The 21012-nt window shown below is 41.4% G+C and overlaps 1 protein-coding gene across 2 annotated transcripts in view; it reads left to right on the forward strand.

Annotated features, from left to right (window-relative positions):
- The first annotated feature begins 18588 nt into the window (after nt 1-18588).
- Nucleotides 18589-21012, forward strand: part of MTMR6 (myotubularin related protein 6) — a 62639-nt gene continuing 60215 nt past the window's right edge. For both annotated transcript variants that reach the window (XM_064275338.1, XM_003414007.4), the window contains exon 1: nt 18589-18740. In XM_064275338.1, the coding sequence (XP_064131408.1) occupies nt 18717-18740 (24 nt within the window). In that variant the 5' untranslated portion in view covers nt 18589-18716. The remainder of the gene's footprint in view (nt 18741-21012) is intronic.

Raw genomic sequence — 21012 nt, forward strand, 5'->3', positions numbered from 1 at the left:
TCTCGAATAGACTGCATATTAGGTCATAAAGCAAGCCTTAACAGAATTCAAGACATCGAAATGTTACAAAGCATCTTCTCTGACCATAAAGCCATAAAAGTAGAAATCGATAACAGGAAAAGCAGGGAAAAGAAATCAACCACATGGAAACTAAACAAAACCTTGATCAAAAATGACTGAAATTAAGGACCGAATAAAGAAATTCATAGAATCAAATGAGAATGAAAGCGCTTCCTTTCAGAATCTTTGGGACAGAGCTAAAGCAATCCTCAGAGGTCAATTTATATCAATAAATGCACACAGCCAAAACAAAGAAGAGCCAATATCAAAGAATTATCCCTACAACTTGAACAAATAGAATGCAACAAAAGGAACCCTCAGGCACCAGAAGAAAGAAAATAATAAAAATTAGAGCAGAATTAAAGGAAATAGAGAACAGAAAAACAATTGAAAGAGTTAACAAGACCAAAAGCTGGTTCTTTGAAAAGATTAGCAAAATCGATAAACCACTGGTCAGACTGACAAAAGAAAAACAGAAGATGGTGCAAATAACCGGAATAAGAAATAAGATGGGCGATGTCACGACAGAACCAACTGCAATTAAAAGAATCATATCAGCTTACTACAAAAAATTGTGCTTTAACAAACTTGAAAACCTAGAAGAAATGGACAAATTTCTAGAAACAAATTACCTACCTAAACTGACAGAGGTAGAATGACTAAATAAACCCATAACAAAAAAAGATCAAAAAGGTAATTTAAAAACTCCCAACAACAACAACAACAAAAAGCCCTGGCCCTGACGGCTTCATTGGAGAATTCTACCAAACTTTCAGCGAAGACGTAACACCGCTACTGCTAAAGGTACTTCAGAGCATAGAAAAGGATGGGACACTCCCAAACTCATTCTCTGATACCAAAACCAGGTAAAGACACCACAAAAAAAGGAAAATTACAGACCTGTATCTCTCATGAACTTAGATGCAAAAATCCTCAACAAAATTCTAGCCAATAGAATTCAACAACATATCAAAAAAAATAATTCACCATGACCAAGTGGGATTCATACCAAGCATGCAGGGACGGTTCAACGTTAGAAAAAAAAACAATCAATGTAATCCACCATATAAATAAAACAAAAGACAAGAACCACATAATCTTATCAATTGATATAGAAAAGCCATTTGACAAAGTCCAACACACATTCATGATAAAAAAAAAAAAAACCCTCAGCAAAATAAGAATAGAAGGAAAATTCTTCGACATAATAAAGGGCATTTATACAAAGCAAACAGCCAACATCACCCTAAATGTGAGAGTCTAAAAGCATTCCTCTTGAGAAGGGGAACCAGACAAGGATGCCCTTTATCACCACTCTTATTCAACATTATGCTGGCGGTCCTAGCCAGAGCAATTAGGCTAGATAAAGAAATAAAGGGCATCCAAATTGGCAAAGAAGTAAAAGTATCTCTGTTTGCAGATGACATGATCTTATACACAGAAAACCCTAAAGAATCCTCAAGAAAACTACTGAAACTAATAGAAGAGTTCAGTAGAGTATCAGGATACAAGATAAACATACAAAAATCAGTTGGATTCCTCTGCACCAACAAAAAGAACATTGAAGAGGAAGTCACCAAATCAATACCATTTACAAAAGCCCCCAAGAAGATAAAATACTTAGGAATAAATCTAACCAGAGACATAAAAGACCTGTACAAGGTAATCTAGAAGACACTACTGCAGGAAACCAAAAGAGACCTAAGTAAGTGGAAAAACATACCTTGCTCGTGGATAGGAAGACTCAACATTGTAAAAATGTCTATTCTACTAAAAGCAATCTATAGATACAATGCAACCCTGATCCAAATACCAATGACATTTTTTATTGAGATGGAGAAACAGATCACCAACTTCCTATGGAAGGGAAAGAAGCCCCAGATAAGTAAAGCATTACTGAAAAAGAAGAACAAAGTGGGAGGCCTCACACTACCTGATTTTAGAACCTATTACACTGCCATAGTAGTCAAAACAGCCTTTTACTGGTACAACAACAGATACTTAGACCAATGGAACAGAATTGAGAATCCAGACATAAATCTATCCACATATGAGTAGCCGATATTTGACAAAGATCCCAAGTCTGTTAAATTGGGAAAAGACAGTCTCTTTAGCAAATGGTGCTCACATAACTGGATATCCATTTGCAAAAAAAAATGAAACAAGATCCATACCTCACACCATGCACAAAAACTAACTCAAAATGGATCAAAGACCTAAATATAAAAACTAAAATGATAAAGATCATGGAAAAAAATTGGGACAATGCTAGGAGCCCTAATACATGTCATAAACAGTATACAAAACATTACCAACAATGCACAGACACCAGAAGAGAAACTAGATAACTGGGAGCTCCTAAAAATCAAAGACTTATGCCCATCCAAAGACTTCACCAAAAAAGTAAAAAGATTACCTACAGACTGGGAAAATGTTTTTGGCTATGACAGTTCTGATCAGCATCTGATCTCTAAAATCTGGATGATACTGCAAAAACTCAACAACAAAAAGACAAAAAAAAAAAAACCCAATTAAAAAATGGGCAAAGAATATGAACAGGCATTTCATCAAAGAAGACATTCGACCAGCTAACAGATACACGAGGAAATGCTCACAATCATTAGCCATTAGAGAAATGCAAATTAAAACTACAATGAGGTACCATCTTACCCCAACAAGGCCAGCACTAATCCAAAAAACACAAAATAATAAATGTTAGAGAGGTTGTGGGGAGACTGGAACACTTATGCACTACTGGTGGGAATATAAAATGGTACAACCACTTTGGAAATTGATTTGGCAATTTTTTTAAAAAGCTGGAAATAGAACTACCATAGGTCCAGCAATCCTACTCCTTGGAATATATCCTAAAGAAATAAGAGCCCTCACAGGAACAGATATATGCACACCCATGCTCATTGCAGCACTGTTTACAATAGCAAATAATGGAAGCAACCAAGGTGCGCATCGACGGATGAATGGATAAATAAATTATGGTATATTCACATAACAGAATATCAGGCAATGATTAAGAACAACAATGAAGCCGTGAAACATCTGATAACATGGAGGAATCTAGAAGACGTTATGCTGAGTGAAATCAGTTGCAAAAGGACAAATATTGTATGAGACCACTATTATAAGAACTCAAGAAAAAGTTTGAACACCGAAGAAAATATTCTTTGATTTTTATGAGGGTGGGGAGGGAAAGAGAGGGTATTCACTAAATATATAGTAGACAAGAACTATTTTAGATGAAGTGAAAGACAACACACAGTACAGGACAGATCACCACTAGTGAACTAAACCAAAAGCAGTTTCCTGAATGCAACCGAAGGATTCAAAGTCCAGAGTAGTAGGGTGAGGGGTATAGGGATCATGGTTTCAGGGGACATCTAAGTCAATTGGAATAACAAAATGTTTGAGAAAATGTTCTGCATCCCACTTTGGTGAGCGGTGACTGGGGTTAAACACTAGCAAGAGGTCATCTAAGATGCATCAATTGGTCTCAACCCACCTGGAGGAAAGGAGAATAAAGAACAAAGACAAGGTAAAGATGAGCCCAAGAGACAGAAAGGACAACATAAACCAGAAACTACATCAGCCCAAGACCAGAATTAGATGGTACCCGGCTACCACAGATGACTGGCCTGACAGGAAACACAATAGAGAATCTCTGAAGGAGCAAGAGGACAGTGGGATGTGGATCTCAAATTCTTGTTAAAAGACCAGACTTACTGGTCTGACTGAGACTAGAGGGACCCCGAAGGTCATGGTCCCCATACCTTCTGTTAGCCCAATACAGGAACCATTTCCGAAGCCAACTCTTCAGACAGGGATTGGACTGGAGTGCAAGGCAGAAAATGATACTAGTAAGGAATGAGCTTCTTGAATCAAGTAGACACATGAGACTATGTGGGCAGCTCCTGTCTGGAGAGGAGATGAGAAGGCAGAGGGGGACAGGAGCTGGCTGAATGGACATGGGGAATACAGAGTGGAGAGAAGGAGTGTGCTGTCTCATTAGGGGAAGAGCAGCTAGGAGTATATAGCAAAGTGTATGTAAATTTTTGTATGAGAGACTGACTTGATTTGTAAACTTTCACTTAAAGCACAATTAAAAAAAGAAAACCCTGTGGAGCACTTCTACTCTGTAACACATGGGGTTACCATGAGTTTGGATTGACTTGATGGCAATGGGTTTTCGGTGTTTTGTTTTGTTTTTATTCATACCAGCAGAAAATTCTTGTGAGATGGCAAGAAAGACATTATGTACAGCTGTGGACAGACAGGGAAGATCAAAACTCATTATAAATTAATAATCTGGCAGTCTGTGAATATAATTTATTTAAATGGGGGAAAATGTACTTGAACTAAAGTCTACTAATAAAATAACATAAAATAAATGAATGTAGCTATCTAGTTGCCACTGATACTTATGCTTTCCTTCTTCCCTGAAATCTCAATTTCGTTCAAGGTGATTCACTAACCAGATAAATGACTATGTATTGAAATCTCCTTACAGGAAGACATGGCTGATTCAATGTTAATGGTTTACATGATGTGAGACTTCCAGGATGAACCAGTTAGAGGTGGACAGATAGCTGGTATATATCCTTTTCGCCCTCCCCCCTTCATCCTTCCTGCTGCCTGGAACTTAAACACAATGGCAGGATCTCCAGTAGCCATTTTGGACCTGAGGGACCTTAAGAATAGAAGCTATATGCTAAGGAGGGTGCAGCAAAAAATAGTATGAGCTTAGGTCCCTGATGATACCATAGAGCTACTGTGTCAACTCTGGACTACCTATCTTCAGACTTCTCTGAAAAATAAGCTTCTATTTTGTTTAGGCCATTATAGTTCAGTCTCTGCTATTCATAGCTAAATTTAGTATACCATCTTTAGTAGGAATCCATCCTCAAAGACAAATTTTACATGTGTTACAGAGGAAACCTAGGCAATATCCAAGATGGATGGAAGTTTCCAGAATATCTACAGTACTGGAATATAGCAATAAAAACAGCAACAACAATAACCTGTTATCTAAATAACTGTCTTGAAACAGCTAGCAGAAGAACAATGATCAGCATCTAGTCTCCAAAAAAAAAGAGGCAGCAAGGACAAAGAAAGTATCTGCATTTATCTCAGTTTTTTTAAGGAAATAGGTCACTGTACTTGTTAAATGCACGTGTTCTGGCTGCTAGACAGTATGCTGTACTGGAGAAGGAGTACATCCATAAGTCTTTTCCACAGCACGGATAAAATTTCCCTCAAGTCTGTCCAATTCCTTTTGGTCTGATCAGTTTTCCCATAACTTAATTAGGGCTCTTTTGATTGCAAGGAATAAGCTCCCCCAAAGTAGTTCAAGCGTAAGTGTGTGTATATGAGGGGGAGGCGTTGAAAGAGTGTTACTGTATAGACACTGAGAAGTTTCTAGGGAATCTAGAAAAGGATATTCAGGCCTCAGGTATATCATAAACTAGGCAGGAGCCTGCTTGTAAGAAACGAACTGGAGGGGGAATTAAGAAGTTCTGGTGGGATGTCCTAGAGGTTGGGGAAAAGGAAAAGGCACCTGCCACACAAAGAGCTGTGATGTCAGCACTAGTCAGGTAAGACGTGATCCTCAGGGAGCCAAAACATGAGCTAGCAGGCAAGTAGGGAGGAGGAGAGGAACTAGATGGTCAAAACAGATTTCTCCCACCCCTGTCCCCACTCCCATCCCCACTGGTACCAAACCTGGGAGATAGAGGAGAAGGGTAGAATCTTTTAATTGGATAGGGGTCAAATTTTGATTTATATTGGACTGGATTCTTTGATTCCTAAGAATTAGATTGTCGTTAAACCCAAGAGTGACCGGTACTGCTGTAGATCTACTCAGCTCCTCGTGAGGTGGGAAGAACTAACAACGCAGGCTTGAAGAAGGCTGTGGTGGAACAGAACCACGTATTCAGTACAGGGATTACACAAAATAGAGCGCAACCAACCACTGTATTGACGAATGTCAACAGCAGGTTCAAATGAACGGAAAGATCAGGCACAGATACCATACAGATAAATCACTAAGATGTACTGATGTAACCTTCTTTAAGACAGAATGAGCAGCAAACTTCCAAACCCTAAAATTCTGATAGAGTGAGGATCACATTGACCTCCTGGAAACAAAATACTCTATCTCCCTCCAGCCTAGTGTAAGGCTGAGGCAGTCCTGCCTGTGGGCTAACCCAGGTAGGTACACTTTGCTGGGCTGGGTGAACCTCCTCAATGTCAGAGCTATAGAGTACAAAATATGATCAGTTGAATATGGTATCCAGCTCCTAAAGACGAGCTAACGCTTCATCCTTCACTTCCATCTTCCTAGTGAATACAGCTTGATCCAAATGCATCTCTGAACTCACGGCTGAAGAACTGGAATGAGGGTCAGCAGGTATCCGGACATTTCTGAGGGTCCGAGGATTCCTTCTGTTTCACGCACACATGCACACACACAACTATTCTTCACTGAGCATTTATTGACCTGTGCTAACTATTTTCATTCATTATTTCTTTTAATCCCCTGCAAATAACTCAAGAAAACCCTGGTGTCATAGTGGTTAAGAGCTACATCTGCTAACCAAAAGGTCGGCAGTTGAAATCCACCAGGCGCTCCTTGGAAACTCTATGGGGCAGTTCTACTCTGTCGATAGGGTCGCCATGAGCTGGAGGTGAAGGCAACGAGCCTTTTAAAAATAACTCAGTGGGGTAGATAACTGTAAGTATCACTTTTTATAGATAAATTAAGTAATTTGACTAATGTCACACAGATAGTAGATGGCAGAAATGAGATCTGAATTCAGGTATCTTTGATTCCCGAGCTAGTTCTGATCATATGCCTTCACATTCTAGCATAAAATACTGAGAAATGTAATGAAGTGAAATAGTCTAGCTTTTTTAAATGATTTATGCTTATTTAAGAAGCACCAAGATTAGAAAGTATGATTACTTTTATACCATTCCATTAGCTGGTAAACAATACACATAATCATAAAAATATCAACATTTGCTTTTTTAAATGTGAAATGTTTTCTCATATGACAATCATAGTATCAGACATCACTTCTAAAAGGGAACTTATTTTTTTTAATAGTCTAAGAATAAACACTAATCATAGGGAGAGGAGAAACTGATTCCTCATTATTTCGAACCACCATGATTGTTTACTTGATTTTTTGTGTACTTGCTACTTTTTGATGCAAAACAAAACAAAACACTCCATCTTTAATTTAAACTCAGGGCCAATTAAGAAAATGATTTTTTATTAAATTCATCAATAACCATCACTTAATGAATTCAAGTTGTTTTTTGTGGGTACCTATACGGCAAACGTCTAGGTGTCCCCAAGAACGTGGACACTGAAGAAAATTATAATGACATGCATCAAAATGAAAATGATTCAAAGCACAGATGTGTTGAGTCTCCTTTAAAAGACAGCATGGTGTCTAGACCATGGGTGGACAGGAACTTAATTGACTGAGTGGAATATCTGAAGAAAGAAGAAGCTCTTGGAAGATGGGTTGATCAGCAATGAAGCCCAGACAGAGAAATTTGTCTTTGCTGTTGGTACATTTCAATAGTGTATACAAATACATCAAGATCTTGGCTGTTCCACCAGACTGAGTCCAGTGCAACTAGATGGTGCCTGGCTACCACCAGTGACTGTTCTGACAGTGATCACAATAGAGGGTCCTGGACAGAGCCAGAGAAAAATGTAGAACAAAATTCTAACTTACGAAAAAAGACCAGACTTACCGGCCTGATAGAGACTGGAGAAACCCTGAGTCTATGGCCCCTGGACACCCTTTTAACTCAGTACTGGAGTCAGTGACAAGGTTTACCCTTCAGCCAAAGATTACACAGGCCCATGAAACAAAATGAGACTAAAGGGGCACAACAGCCCAGGGACAAAGACTAGAGGGCAAGAAGGGACAGGAAAGTTGGTAATAGGGAACCCAAGGTCAAGAAGAGTGTTGACATGTCGTGGGGTTGTTAACCAATGTCATAAAACAATATGTGTGCTGTTTAATGAGAAGCTAGTTTGTTCTATAAACCTTCATCTAAAGTACAATTTAAAAAAAATAATAAAAAATAAAAAAGATCTTGGCTGAATGACAATGGCCTCACATGTCAACTAGCTAATTTCCCTTGCTCTGAATTCATGCTAACTAAGCAAACATCTTAATTGCAACTTGCCTTATAGCTTTACGGGAAGACAACACACTAATCCTCAAGCCACTTTGCTTTAAACATGCCTGTGTTTCTCATGGTAAATGATTAAGTTGGTATTCTGATATTCATTGGTCTAGTTAACCCTAAAGAACAGATCTATCCTTGGCTGCTGATATTCTTTTGATTAGTTGCAAGTCACAGTGAACTCTTCTACCATATTAAGTGTAACTATTTCAAGTGCCCTCTTTGCATAAAAGAGGTGATCAGGACAGCAGGGAATATTTAATCTGAGGTTTATTGCAAACGAAGGTTTTAAGGGAAGGCTAAGATTCAGAAACAGTGGTGCACATACAATCTGCTTAAACTGGATCATGTGCTTTATAAACATTCGTAATAAAACAAATCCCAATGAATGGACCTCTGCTCCTTTCTAACATCTCTTTATTTCACTTCAGTAAGCCCTACCCCCTTGGAGTGACAAGGGAAATGGGGCTCTTTGTGTTTTGCAGTGATCACCAGGGGAAGAGCTAGCGACAGAGAAGCACTGCCATTTGGCCCAGATCATTTGGACCATATATGGTGCCCAACTGGGGCTTCTGTTCAGGCTCTCGTACTGCTGCTGACATAAGGGCTGGTTCCAAAGCTCCTTGTTCCTGCTCACAGGCACAAGACATTCAAATACTGCCTTGGGGATCCCAGAAAAACTGCCAAGTCCCCACTCTGTTGTTCTATAGTGAAGTTCACTATTTAGGGTTAGTTAGATGGATGATTTTCAGAATTCCAATTTAATCATTTACCAAAAGAAGCAGAAGTTGAAAGCAGACTGGACTGAAGATCAGCATGTTCTCTTCCTGCAGCTCTTAGAGAAAAACTTCTGATGGGAAAGTGAGAGAACAAAACCAATCTAAATGGAACGTGTTGTTGCTGGGTGCTGTCGAGTGGAGTCCGAATCATAGTAACCCCATGTATATCAGAGTAGAACTGTAATCCATAGCATTTGCTGGGATGAAATCATTATGGAGGAGCCCTGGTGGCACAGTGCCTAAGAGCTCAGACTGCTATCCAAAAGGTTAGCAGTTCAAATCCACCAGCCACCCCTTGGAAACCCTATGGGGCAGTTCTACTCTGTCCTATAGGGTGGCCATGAGTCAGAATTGACTGGACATCAACAGGTTAATCTTTACAGAAGCAGATTGTCAGATCTTTCCTGTGGAGCTGCTGGGTGGGTGTGAACTGTTAACATTTTAGTTAGCAGCTGAGCACTTATCCGTTTTGCCACCAAGTCTCCTTAGATGGAACCTAGAGAAAATAAATATAACTTAGGAAACGAAAGAAACAATAAAAACTATTGTACGCTTAGAGAGATGAGAAGATCTTACATCCACAAAATAAGAACAGGGTGCCGTAAACGAAGAAAATTTATGTTTTTTTTTTTTTAAAAAAAAGAGCTCTAGGCCTAGAAGCAACAACATTCCAGTAGCAATGAGCACATCCAGCACCCAGATTTTGGTTTCTAATATCATTCTCCACTGAAAGGAACCTGGGCTCCTTAGACAATGGCTGTTCCTAGGACTGGAGCAGGAAAGATGCAAGATAAGCCCGGAGCATCTTGCAGAGCCAGAAGTTTAGGAAGTGTTCCCCACCTCCTACCTCCTACCCGGATGGATGGGGCTATGTCAAAAGGCACAGAAGCCAACAGAAAGAGCTCCCAAGATCAAAGTTGGAACAATTTGAGCAAGAAATAAAGAAATGTTGGACTATAACCTAAAGTATAAAGAAAATCACTATGAGTCTACACTGGTATAAATAAGTGGATAAATACATAAATGGGAGAGAATAAACAAATCTCCCTTGCAGAATTCCAAATAATTTTTGTAGAAACTCCACTCTCAAGTAGTAGAAGCATAACTCTCTGCTCCTTGGGTGTGGGCTGTGCATAATGACCTCCTGCCAAAGAATGCAGCATGGAAATGGGAAGCTGGACTTTATGAAGAACAACACGTGATCAGGATTGGAGGAAGACCCATTAACAATCTGCAATATGCAGATGACACAACCTTGCTTGCTGAAAGTGAGGAGTACAGAAAGCATTTACTGATGAAGATCAAGCCTTCAGTATAGATTACACTCAACATAAAGAAAATAAAAATCCTCACAACTGGATCAATAAGCCACATCATGATAAACAGAGAAAAGATTGAAGTTGTCAAGGATTTCATTTTACTTGGATTCACAATCAACACCCATGGAAACAGCAGTCAAGAAATCAAACAATGTATTGCATTGGGCAAATCTGCTGAAAAAGACCTCTTTAAAGTGCTGAAAAGCAAAGATGTCACTTTGGGAATAAGGTGTGCCTGACCCAAGCCGTGGTGTTTTCAATAGCCTCATATGCATGCAAAAGCTGGACAATGAATAGGGAAGACCAAAGAAAAATTAATGCCCTTGCATTATACTGTTGGTGAAGAATATTGACTATACCATGGGCTGCTAGAAGAACAAACAAGTCTGTCTTGTACAGCTGGAGTCATGTTATCAGGAAGGCCCAGTCCCTGGAGAAGGACATCATGCTTGGTAAAGCAGAGGGTCAGTGAAAAAGAGGAAGACCCTCAACAAGCTGGATTGACAGAGCAGCTGTAATAATGGGCTCAAACACAGCAACAACGTGAGGATGGTACAGTTTTTCCTTCGGTTGTATGTAGGGTAGCTATGAGTCGGAACTGACTTGGCGGCACCTAACAACAACAACATTATTTTAGCACTTAACCATAGAAATTAAAACATATAAACATAACTTGTTAGAGGCTCAAACTAACCAACACTCTTTTCCAGGAAAATACGGGGATTCTAGAACACTGTATCTTGCTTACTCCTGATTCAGATATTTGAATTCTTTTTTTAACCTCACAAAACTTTATTACTATTGTTTTACAGTCAATGTTTGCTTACATTTACTTATTTATATGCATTTTTACAAATCTTAAAGATAAGCTAGATAACTGGGATCGTCTAAAAATTAAACATGCTCATCAAAAGACTTCACCAAAAGACGAAAAAGAGAACCTACAGACTGGGAAAAAAAATTGGCTATGACATATCTGACAAAGGTTTAATTTCTAAAATATATAGGAAAATCCAACACTTCTACAACAAAGAGACAAATAATCCAATTAAGAAACGGGTTTTCTAGTTATGTAGTGCTACTATAACAGAAGTATCACAAGGGGATGGCTTTAACAAAAAGAAGTGTACTTTCTCACAGTAAAGTAGGCTAAAATTCTAAATTCAGGGTATCAGCTCCAGGGGAAGGCTTTCTCTCTCTCTTGGCTTTCTCATCAATCTTCCCCCAGACTAGGAGCTTCTCTGAACAAGGACCATGGGTCCAAAGGACACACTGTGCTCCCAGCACCTCTTTCCTGGTGATATAAAGTCCCCTGTCTCTCTGTTTGCTTCTTTCTTTTATATCTTTTATATCTCAAGAGGCTGCCTCAAGACACAATCCAATCTTGTAGGTTGAGTCCTGTTTCACTAACACAACTGCTGCCCATCCTCCCTCATTAACATCATAGAGGCAGGATTTACAACACATAGGAAAAACACACAATGTTGGGCATCAGGGCCTAGCCAAATTGATACACACATTTTTCGGGGGACATAATTCAATCCATGACATTGGGCAAAGGATATGAACAGACACTTCACCAAAGAAGACATTTAGGCGGCTAACAGACACATGAGGAAATGCTTTCGATTACTAGACATTAGAGAAATGAAAATCAAAACTACAATGAAACACCATCTCACCCTGACATTATTGGCACGGATCAAAAAAACATAAAATAACAAATGTTGGAGAGGCTGCGGAGAGACTGAAACTCGTATGCAGTGCTGGTGGGAATGCAAAATGGTACAACCACTCTGGAAAAGAACATGAAGCTTCCTTAAAAAGCTAGAAATAGAAACACCATATGATCCAGCAATCCCACTCCTAGGAATATATCCTAGAGAAATAAGTGCCATCATATGAATAGACATACGCACACCCCTGTTCATTGCAGCGTTATTCACAATAGCAAAAAGATGGAAACAAGTGCCCATTAACAGATGAATGGATAAACAAATTATGGTACATACAAACAATGTAATACTATGCAATGGTAAAGAACAATGATGGAGCAGCAAAACATCTCACAACACGGATGAATCTGGAGGGCATTATGCTGAGTGAAATAAGTCATTCACAAAAGGACAACTATTGTATGAGACCTTTATTATAAAAACTCATGAAAAGATTTACACACAGAACAATCTTTGATGGTTACAAGGGAGGGGAGGGAAAAACACTAGACAATAGATAAGTGCTAACTTTGGTGAAGGGTAAGACATTACACAATACTGGGGAAGTTAGCACAACCTGACCAAGGCAAAGTCATAGAAGATTCATAGACACTTTCAGACTCCCTGATGACCGAATTACTGGGTTGGGCATGGGGACCGTGGTCTTGGGGAACATGTAGCTCAACTGGCATAACATAGTTTATAAAGGAAATGTTCTACATCCAACTGTGGTGAGTAGCATCTGGGGTCTTAAAAGCTTGGGAGCAGCCATCTATGATATGGCTGCTGATACCACCCCATCCAGAGCAAGGGAGAGTGAAGGAAACCAAAGACACAAGGGAAAGATTAGTCCAAAGGACTAATAGACCACAACTACCACAGCCTCCCAGACTGAGTCCAGTACAACAAGACGGTGCTAGCCTATCACTGCTCTGACAGGAATCACACTAGGGGATCTTGGACAGAGCTGGAGAAAACTGTGGAACAAAATTCTAACTCTTACATACACCAAAGACCAGGCTTACTGGTCTGACAGAGACTAGAGAAACCCTGAGAGTGTGGCCCCTGAACACCTTTTTAACTCAGTACTGAAGTCACTCCTGAGGTTCACCCTTCAGCCAAAGATTAGACAAGCCTATAAAACAAACAATAACACATGTAGTTTAACCATGTATACGAGATTGAATGTGCACACCAGCCCAGTGTTGAGGAGGAGAAGGCCGGGGGCGGGGGGGAGGGGACAGGAAAGCTGGACGTATGGAAATGGGGAACCCAAGGCTGAGAAGGTGAGAGTGTTGACACATCACAGTGTTGGCAACCAATACCAAAAAACAATATGTGTATTTTTTAAAAAGAAACTAATTTGCTCTGTAAACTTGCACCTAAAGCGCAACTTAAAAAAATCTTAATTTCTTTTGTATCGTAGGTCTTCCATCTGTGATTACGTCCCTTGTCTTGAAATATACTTCTAGGATGTTCTTTAGTATGGGTCTGCTCATAGGAAACTCCCTTTTAGCAGTATTTGTGTTTCTTCTGAGGCGTGATGCCGTACCAAGACCAGTTTCCAGTTGGCGCAATCTAATTCTTATTACATATGTACCTCACAAGAGGAAGCAATTCCATGACACAGAATGCAGTATCTATCAAGCATCTCCAGTGCTTTGGCAATTTGTCTCAAAACAAACACAAAAAGAAGATCATTTGTATAAAATGAATGAATGAACTGTAGGCAAAGTGAAATAAAATATTTAACTATAAAGGAAAATCAGAGAGGACTCTGGAACAGACACAGTAAGAAAGATATAAGAATTTCCTTCTTTGACTTTTAAAACCAACATTCCCTAATTACAAAAGTGAAACCGCTCAGTAAAGAACATTCGAAAACAGGATTCTCAACCACCGCGCTACTGACATGTTGAGCTGAGAGTTCTAGAGTCCAGTAGCACCCTCTACCCCTCACACAGCTGTCCCCCCGGGAGGCAAAATTGTTCCAGATTGAGAACCACGGACACAGAGGAATTTAAAAAATCACCTATAATCCTACCACTTAAAAATGTTAACTTTTTGTTTACAGAAATAAAAATTACAAAACACGACATTGCACTTACTGTTGTGTAGCTGGTGTTTTTGTTTTGTCTTTTTACTCAGTAATACAAGCATCAACAGCTGTTTCTTCTCATTTTGAGTTGTGCCACATCAGTAAATGAAGGTCCCGAAAGCTTTACTACATCCACATCATTAAGGTCAACTCTACTTTGAGGAGGCATCTCTTCCCCAGTCATCTTTTGAGTGCCTTCCAACGACCTGGGGGGCTCATCTTCCAGCACTATATCAGACAGTGCTCTGCTGCTATTCATAAGGTTTTCACTGGCTAAGCCTTTTCAGAAGTAGACTGCCAGGTCCTTCTTCCTAGTCTGTCTTAGTCTGGAAGCTCAGCTGAAACCTGTCCTCCTTGCGTGACCCTGCTGGTGTCTGAACACCAGTGGCAGAGCTTCCAGCATCACAGCAACACACAAGCCCCCACAGTACGACAAACTGACAGACACGTAGGGGCACAATTCAAAATGAGAAGAAACAGCTGCAAACATCCATTAATAATCGGAACCTTGAATGTACGCAGTATGAATCTAGGAAAATTGGAAATCATGAAAAATGAAACGGAACGCATAAACATCGATATCCTAGGCATTAGTGAGCTGAAATGGACTGGCATTGGCCGTTCTGAATTGGACAATCATATAGTCTACTATGCTGGGAATGACAACTCGAAGAGGAATGGTGTTGCATTCATCATCAAAAAGAACATTTCAAGATCTATCCTGAAGTACAGTGCTGTCAGTGATAGGATAACATCCATACACCTACAAGGAAGACCAGTTAACATGACTATTATTCAAATTTACGAACCAACCAATAGGGCCAAAGATGAAGAAATAGAAGATTTTTATCAGCTGCTTCAGTCTGAAATTGATCGAACATGCAATCAAGATGCATTGATAATCACTGGTGATTGGAATGCAAAAGTTGGAAACCAAGAAGAAGGATCAGTAGTTGGAAAATATGGCCTTGGTGATAGAAACAATGCTGGAGATGGAATAATAGAATTTTGCAAGACCAATGACTTATTCATTGCAAATACCTTCTTTCACCAACATAAATGGCGATTATACACATGGACCTCACCAGATGGAACACACAGAAATCAAATTGACTACATCTGTGGAAAGAGACAATGGAAAAGCTCAATATCATCAGTCAGAACAAGGCCAGGGACCGACTGTGGAACAGACCATCAATTGCTCATATGCAAGTTCAAGCTGAAATTGAAGAAAATCAGAGCAAGTCCACAAGAGCCAAAATATGACCTTGAGTATATCCCACCTGAATTTAGAGACCATCTCAAGAATAGATTTGATGCATTGAACACTAGTGACCGAAGACCAGATGAGTTGTGGAATGACATCAAGGACATCATCCATGAAGAAAGCAAGAGGTCATTGAAAAGACAGGAAAGAAAGAAAAGACCAAGATGGATGTCAGAGGAGACTCTGAAACTTGCTCTTGAGCATTCTGCAGCTAAAGCAAAAGAAAGAATTGATGAGGTAAAAGAACTGAATAGAAGATTTCAAAGGGCGTCTCGAGAAGACAAAGTAAAGTATTATAATGACATGTGCGAAGAGCTGGAGACGGAAAACCAAAAGGGAAGAACACGCTCGACGTTTTTCAAGCTGAAAGAACTGAAGAAAAAATTCAAGCCTCGAGTTGCAATAGTGAAGGATTCCATGTGGAAAATATTAAACGATGCAGGAAGCATCCAAACAAGATGGAAGGAATACACAGTTATTAAACCAAAAAGAATTAGTCGATTTTCAACCATTTCGAGAGGTGGCATACGACCAGGAACCGATGGTACTGAAGGAAGACGTCCAAGCTGCTCTGAAGGCATTGCCGAAAAACAGGGCTCCAGGAGTTGATGGAATATCAATTGTGATGTTTCAACAAACAGATGCAGCACTGGAATTGCTCACTCATCTATGCCAAGAAATATGGAAGACAGCTTCCTGGCCAACTGACTGGAAGAGATCCATATTTATGCCTATTCCCAAGAAAGGTGATCCAACTGAACGTGGAAATTATAGAACAATATCATTAATGTCACACACAAGCAAAATTTTGCTGAAGATCATTCAAAAACAGCTGAGGCAGTATATTGACAGGAAACTGCCAGAAATTCAGGCCGGTTTCAGAAGAGGATGTGCAAACGGGGATATCATTGCTGATGTCAGATGGATCCTGGCTGAAAGCAGAGAATACCAGAAGGATGTTTACCTGTGTTTTGTTGACTATGCAAAGGCATTCAACTGTGTGAATCATAGCAAATTATGGATAACATTGCGAAGAATGGGAATTCCAGAAGACTTAATTGTGCTCATGAGGAACCTTTATGTAGATCAAGAGGCAGTTGTTCGGGCAGAACAAGGGGATACTGATTGGTTTAAAGTCAGGAAAGGTGTGCGTCAGGGTTGTATTCTTTCACCATACCTATTTAATCTGTATGTTGAACAAATAATACGAGAAGCTGGACTATATGAAGAACTGGGCATCAGGATTGGAGGAAGACTCATTAACAACCTGCGTTGTGCAGACGACACAACCTTGCTTGCTGAAAGTGAAGAGGACTTGAAGCACTTACTAATGAAGCTCAAAGACGACAGCCTTCAGTATGGATTACACCTCAACATAAAGAAAACAAAAATCCTCACAACTGGACCAATGAGGAACATCATGATAAACGGAGAAAAGACTGAAGTTGTCAAGGATTTCATTTTACTTGGATCCACAATCAACAGCCATGGAAGCAGCAGTCAAGAAATCAAAAGACGCATTGCATTGGGCAGATCTGCTGCAAAGGACCTCTTCAAACTGTTGAAGAGCAAAGATGTCACCTTGAAGACTAAGGTGTGCCTCCCTCAAGCCAGGGTTATTTTCAATCACATCATATACATGTGAAAGCTGGACAATGAATAAGGAAGACCGAAGAAGAGTTGATGCCTTTGAATTGTGGTGTTGGTGAAGAACATTGAATATACCACGGACTGCCAAAAGAAGGAACAAATCTGTCTTGGATGAAGTGGGGCCAGAATGCTCCTTAGAGGCAAGGATGGCAAGACTGCGTCTTACGTACTTTGGACATGTTGTCAGGAGGGATCAGTCCCTGGAGAAGGACATCATGCTAGGCAGAGTACAGGGTAGGTAGAAAAGAGGAAGACCCTCAACAAGGTGGATTGACACAGTGACTGCAACAACGAGCTCAAGCATAACAACGATCGTAATGATGGCGGAGGACCGGGCAGTGTTTCGTTCTGTTGTGCACATGGTCGCTATAAGTTGGAACCAACTCGACGGCACCTAACAACAACAACAACACAGCATCAACATTTTTGTTATGTAATGTCCCTCTACAGTATGATTTTTCACGGATGTTAGTGCTAACACTGTATAAAGAAAAACCAAGTCCACTGCCATCGAACCAATTCCGACTCATAGCGACCCTATAGGACAGGGTAGAACTGCCCTGTAGAGTTTCCAGGGAGTGCCTGGCGGATTCAAACTGCCCACCCTTTGGTTAGCAGCTGTAGCACTTAACCACTACGCCACCAGGGTTTCCTAACATTGTATAAAAAATATAGATATGCCATAATTCAGATAACTAATTCTCTAGTATTGGAGAATTTGTTTCAAATTTTCCTCTCACGAGTAACGCTACACTAAAAGTGCTTAAAGAGCCCTGGTGCCATAGTGGTTGGGAGCTCTGCTGCTGACCAAAAGGTCAGCAGTTCGAATCCACCAGCCGAAGGAGCCCTGGTGGCGAGGTAATTAAGTGCCAGGCTGGTAACTGAAGTCTTGGCGGTTTGAACCTACCTAGCGGGCTCAGCAGGGGAAAGACCTGTCAGCTCCCTTAAAGACTACAGCCTACGAAACTCTATGATTCTACTGTCAGGTGGGGTGACTATGAGTCGAAATAGACTTCACGGGCACACAAGAGCAACAAATGTATTTGATTATTTCTTTAGAGCAAATTCTTACTCGTAGAATTGCCTCTCGAACTCGAAAGAAACTATTTAAATTTAGTGCTGTCCGCTGGAATAGTGATATTCTTCAGTGACATCCATTTTCGCCTTCCCCCTCCAATTACTCTTTACGGAAACATGATCCATTTTCGCGCGGAGAAAAGGCCTTTTCCAGACTCGCCCGGTACTCTCCCGCCCTCGGCTAGCTGGAGCACAAAACCCCACTGCTGCACCCAGCCAGTAACCCAGAGGGCGGTATTTGGACCGAGATTGGTGAAGCGTATCATTCCTCCACTAGCAGGGGGCGCTGTGGGCGCTCGCCTCAGCGAACGCCCCGCCCCGCCCTGCCCCTTCCGTGGCGGCCGGGCTTGCGGAAGTGTTTCTAGGAGACGGCGCTCGCCGGCTGCGCCTGCGCAGTGGACGTTAGCCGGGGCGGGCTGACGGGCTGAGGCGCTGGCCGGCTGAGGAGTCTTGGTCTCTGTCGCCGCTGGTTTTCTCTCGTTTCCTGGGGCGCCCGTGAGGCGGGCTGCCGGCAGACGTCTCCTCGGCATGGAGCACATCCGAACGACCAAGGTAGTCGGGCGCGGGAGAGTTGGCGGAGGCGGGGGGTGACGAAGGCTCGGCCGCCGGCCGGGGTTGGGGACGGCCGGGCGGGGCCGACTCCGGGCGGGGGCCTGGCCGGGCGGGGGCCTGGCCGGGCGGGTCTGGGTGGGGAGGCGCGGCGGGCCAGGGCGTGCTCGCCGCGGGCGGGCGGACGGGCGGGCGGGCGCGGAGAACGCTGTGTCGGTAGGAGCCGAGCCTCGCTGCAGCCCCCGGTGTCGGGGTGCGGACTGTTGGGGCTGCGGGGGAAGTCGCGGGAAATTAGGCGCCGCCCTCGCAGCTCGGCACTTCGTCGACCACATTCGGGGCGGAGGCCAACACCGCGGCTCCCAGCTGTGGGCCGCCTCCGGTACAGGAAAGCCAGTAAATGATACGGTGCTGTAGAGCTTGTACGGGTTCGTGCTTCATTGTCCCGGGTCACAGATTCTTGTGGCAAGTTTGGGAGCAGCCGACATCGACAACACTCCGATGTGGGTCGCTTTCTTGTCTTTCCCCAGTCACTTAGATTTGTTTTTTCCATCTCTGCCGGACTCGTTAAGGAGCTCTGGTGGCACAGTGGTTAAGCGCTCGGCTGCTAACCGAAAGATCGGCGGTTCGAGTCCACCAGCCGCTCCTCGGGAGAAAGATGTGGCAGTCTACTGCTATACAGGTTACAGCCTTGGAAACCCTATGAGGCAATTCTCCTGTGCCCTGTGGGTTCGCTAGGAGTCGGAATCGTCTGGATGGCAATGGGTTTGGCTTGACTATTCAGTCGTTGTGTTAAGTGTCAGTAAACCAAACCAGTTGCCGACCAGTCAATTCCGACTCCTGGCGACCCTGTAGGACAGAATAGAACTGTCCCATAGTGTTTCCAAGGTTGTAATCTTTACGGAAGTAACGGAAACAGATCGCCACATCTTGCTCCCGCGGAGCTGGTGGGTTCTCTAACAGCCAGCCTTTTGGTTAGCAGCCAAGTGCACAACCATTGTGCCGCCAGGACCTTTTTTAATTGTCAATAGTCAGCTTTGTAAAGGAGTTATGGAGAAGGCAGAAATATATATTCTAAATGTTACTGTTGGAATTGTTCAGTGGGATTTATTAAATTACATGCTTAATTTTCGTGTGAAAGACATTTAATTTGAAAACAAATATTTAAAACTAAACTGAAGGAACTGACATCAACATATTACCCAATTACTAAGAACATTTAAGTTAAACCTCAACTTTGGGAAGGAGAAAAACATAAACCAGGACCAGAAGAATTGAATCATCTGATTTTAAGATCTCTCTGAGCCTAACAAAATCTGGAAGAGGACCCACCTGTGAAGCCTGACTTTCTTGTTTTGCTGAAACCATCAGTCAGGTAATACTCATCTTACAGGTGCCATTCATTTAGGGGAAAGTCAGACAAAAGTTTTCTTTGTAAGTTCCAAGAAGAATTTGAGATCTCTGCTGTTAAAATGTTCCAAAGATCTTATAAGGTGCACATGGAGTTTTATTAGAGCTCATTTTGACATTGTGTATACTATACTGAAAAAAATGGAAGATGTTAAAAATTGACTCCTTTTTAAAAAATCACTTTTTTTTTTTTTTTTAAGAAAAGGCAAAAACTAGTAGGAGGTTCAAAGGTGGAAAAGAAGACTAAAGCATGAATCAGGTCAGATTCTTGTCCTGGTTCCATGCTTCCAAACCAAAAAAGAAACCCAGTGCCATCGAGTCGATTCCGACTCATAGCGACCCTATAGGACAGAGTAGAACTGCCCCATAGAGTTTCCAAGGAGCGCCTGGTGGATTTGAACTGCGGACCTCTTGGTTAGCAGCCGTAGCACTTAACAACTACTCCACCAGGGTTTTGCGTATTATATAGTAGTTGTGTACACATGCTTCCTTCTGTAACACGTGGAACCTTGTCTTTCCACCTTTCATCATGCTTGCTAACAGTGAATACTACACGTAGAAAGCCAGTAAGAGTGAATTAAACAAAAATTAATCGGCTGGAATAACCCTATTCCTAGGTGATTAGGATGAACAGAATTTTGGAAAATCTGTAGGAGCCTTTGCTTATTTTAAGCCCTTACTCCTTAAGTCTATGGTAAATACGTATCTTTGTTTTTACTTTTGTAGTTGTAGTCCCTCTACTTATTTCCTTGAAGATTGCTGCTGGTGACTTTCATTTCATTTTCATGTTCTTCCTCTACCTACCTATAACTTTCTTCAGTTAATCTTTGATGTAGTCTTATGTTTTCACAATGGGCCTATGCTGATT

The sequence above is a fragment of the Loxodonta africana genome, chromosome 23 (assembly GCF_030014295.1).
Source record: "Loxodonta africana isolate mLoxAfr1 chromosome 23, mLoxAfr1.hap2, whole genome shotgun sequence".
Lineage (NCBI taxonomy): Eukaryota > Metazoa > Chordata > Mammalia > Proboscidea > Elephantidae > Loxodonta > Loxodonta africana.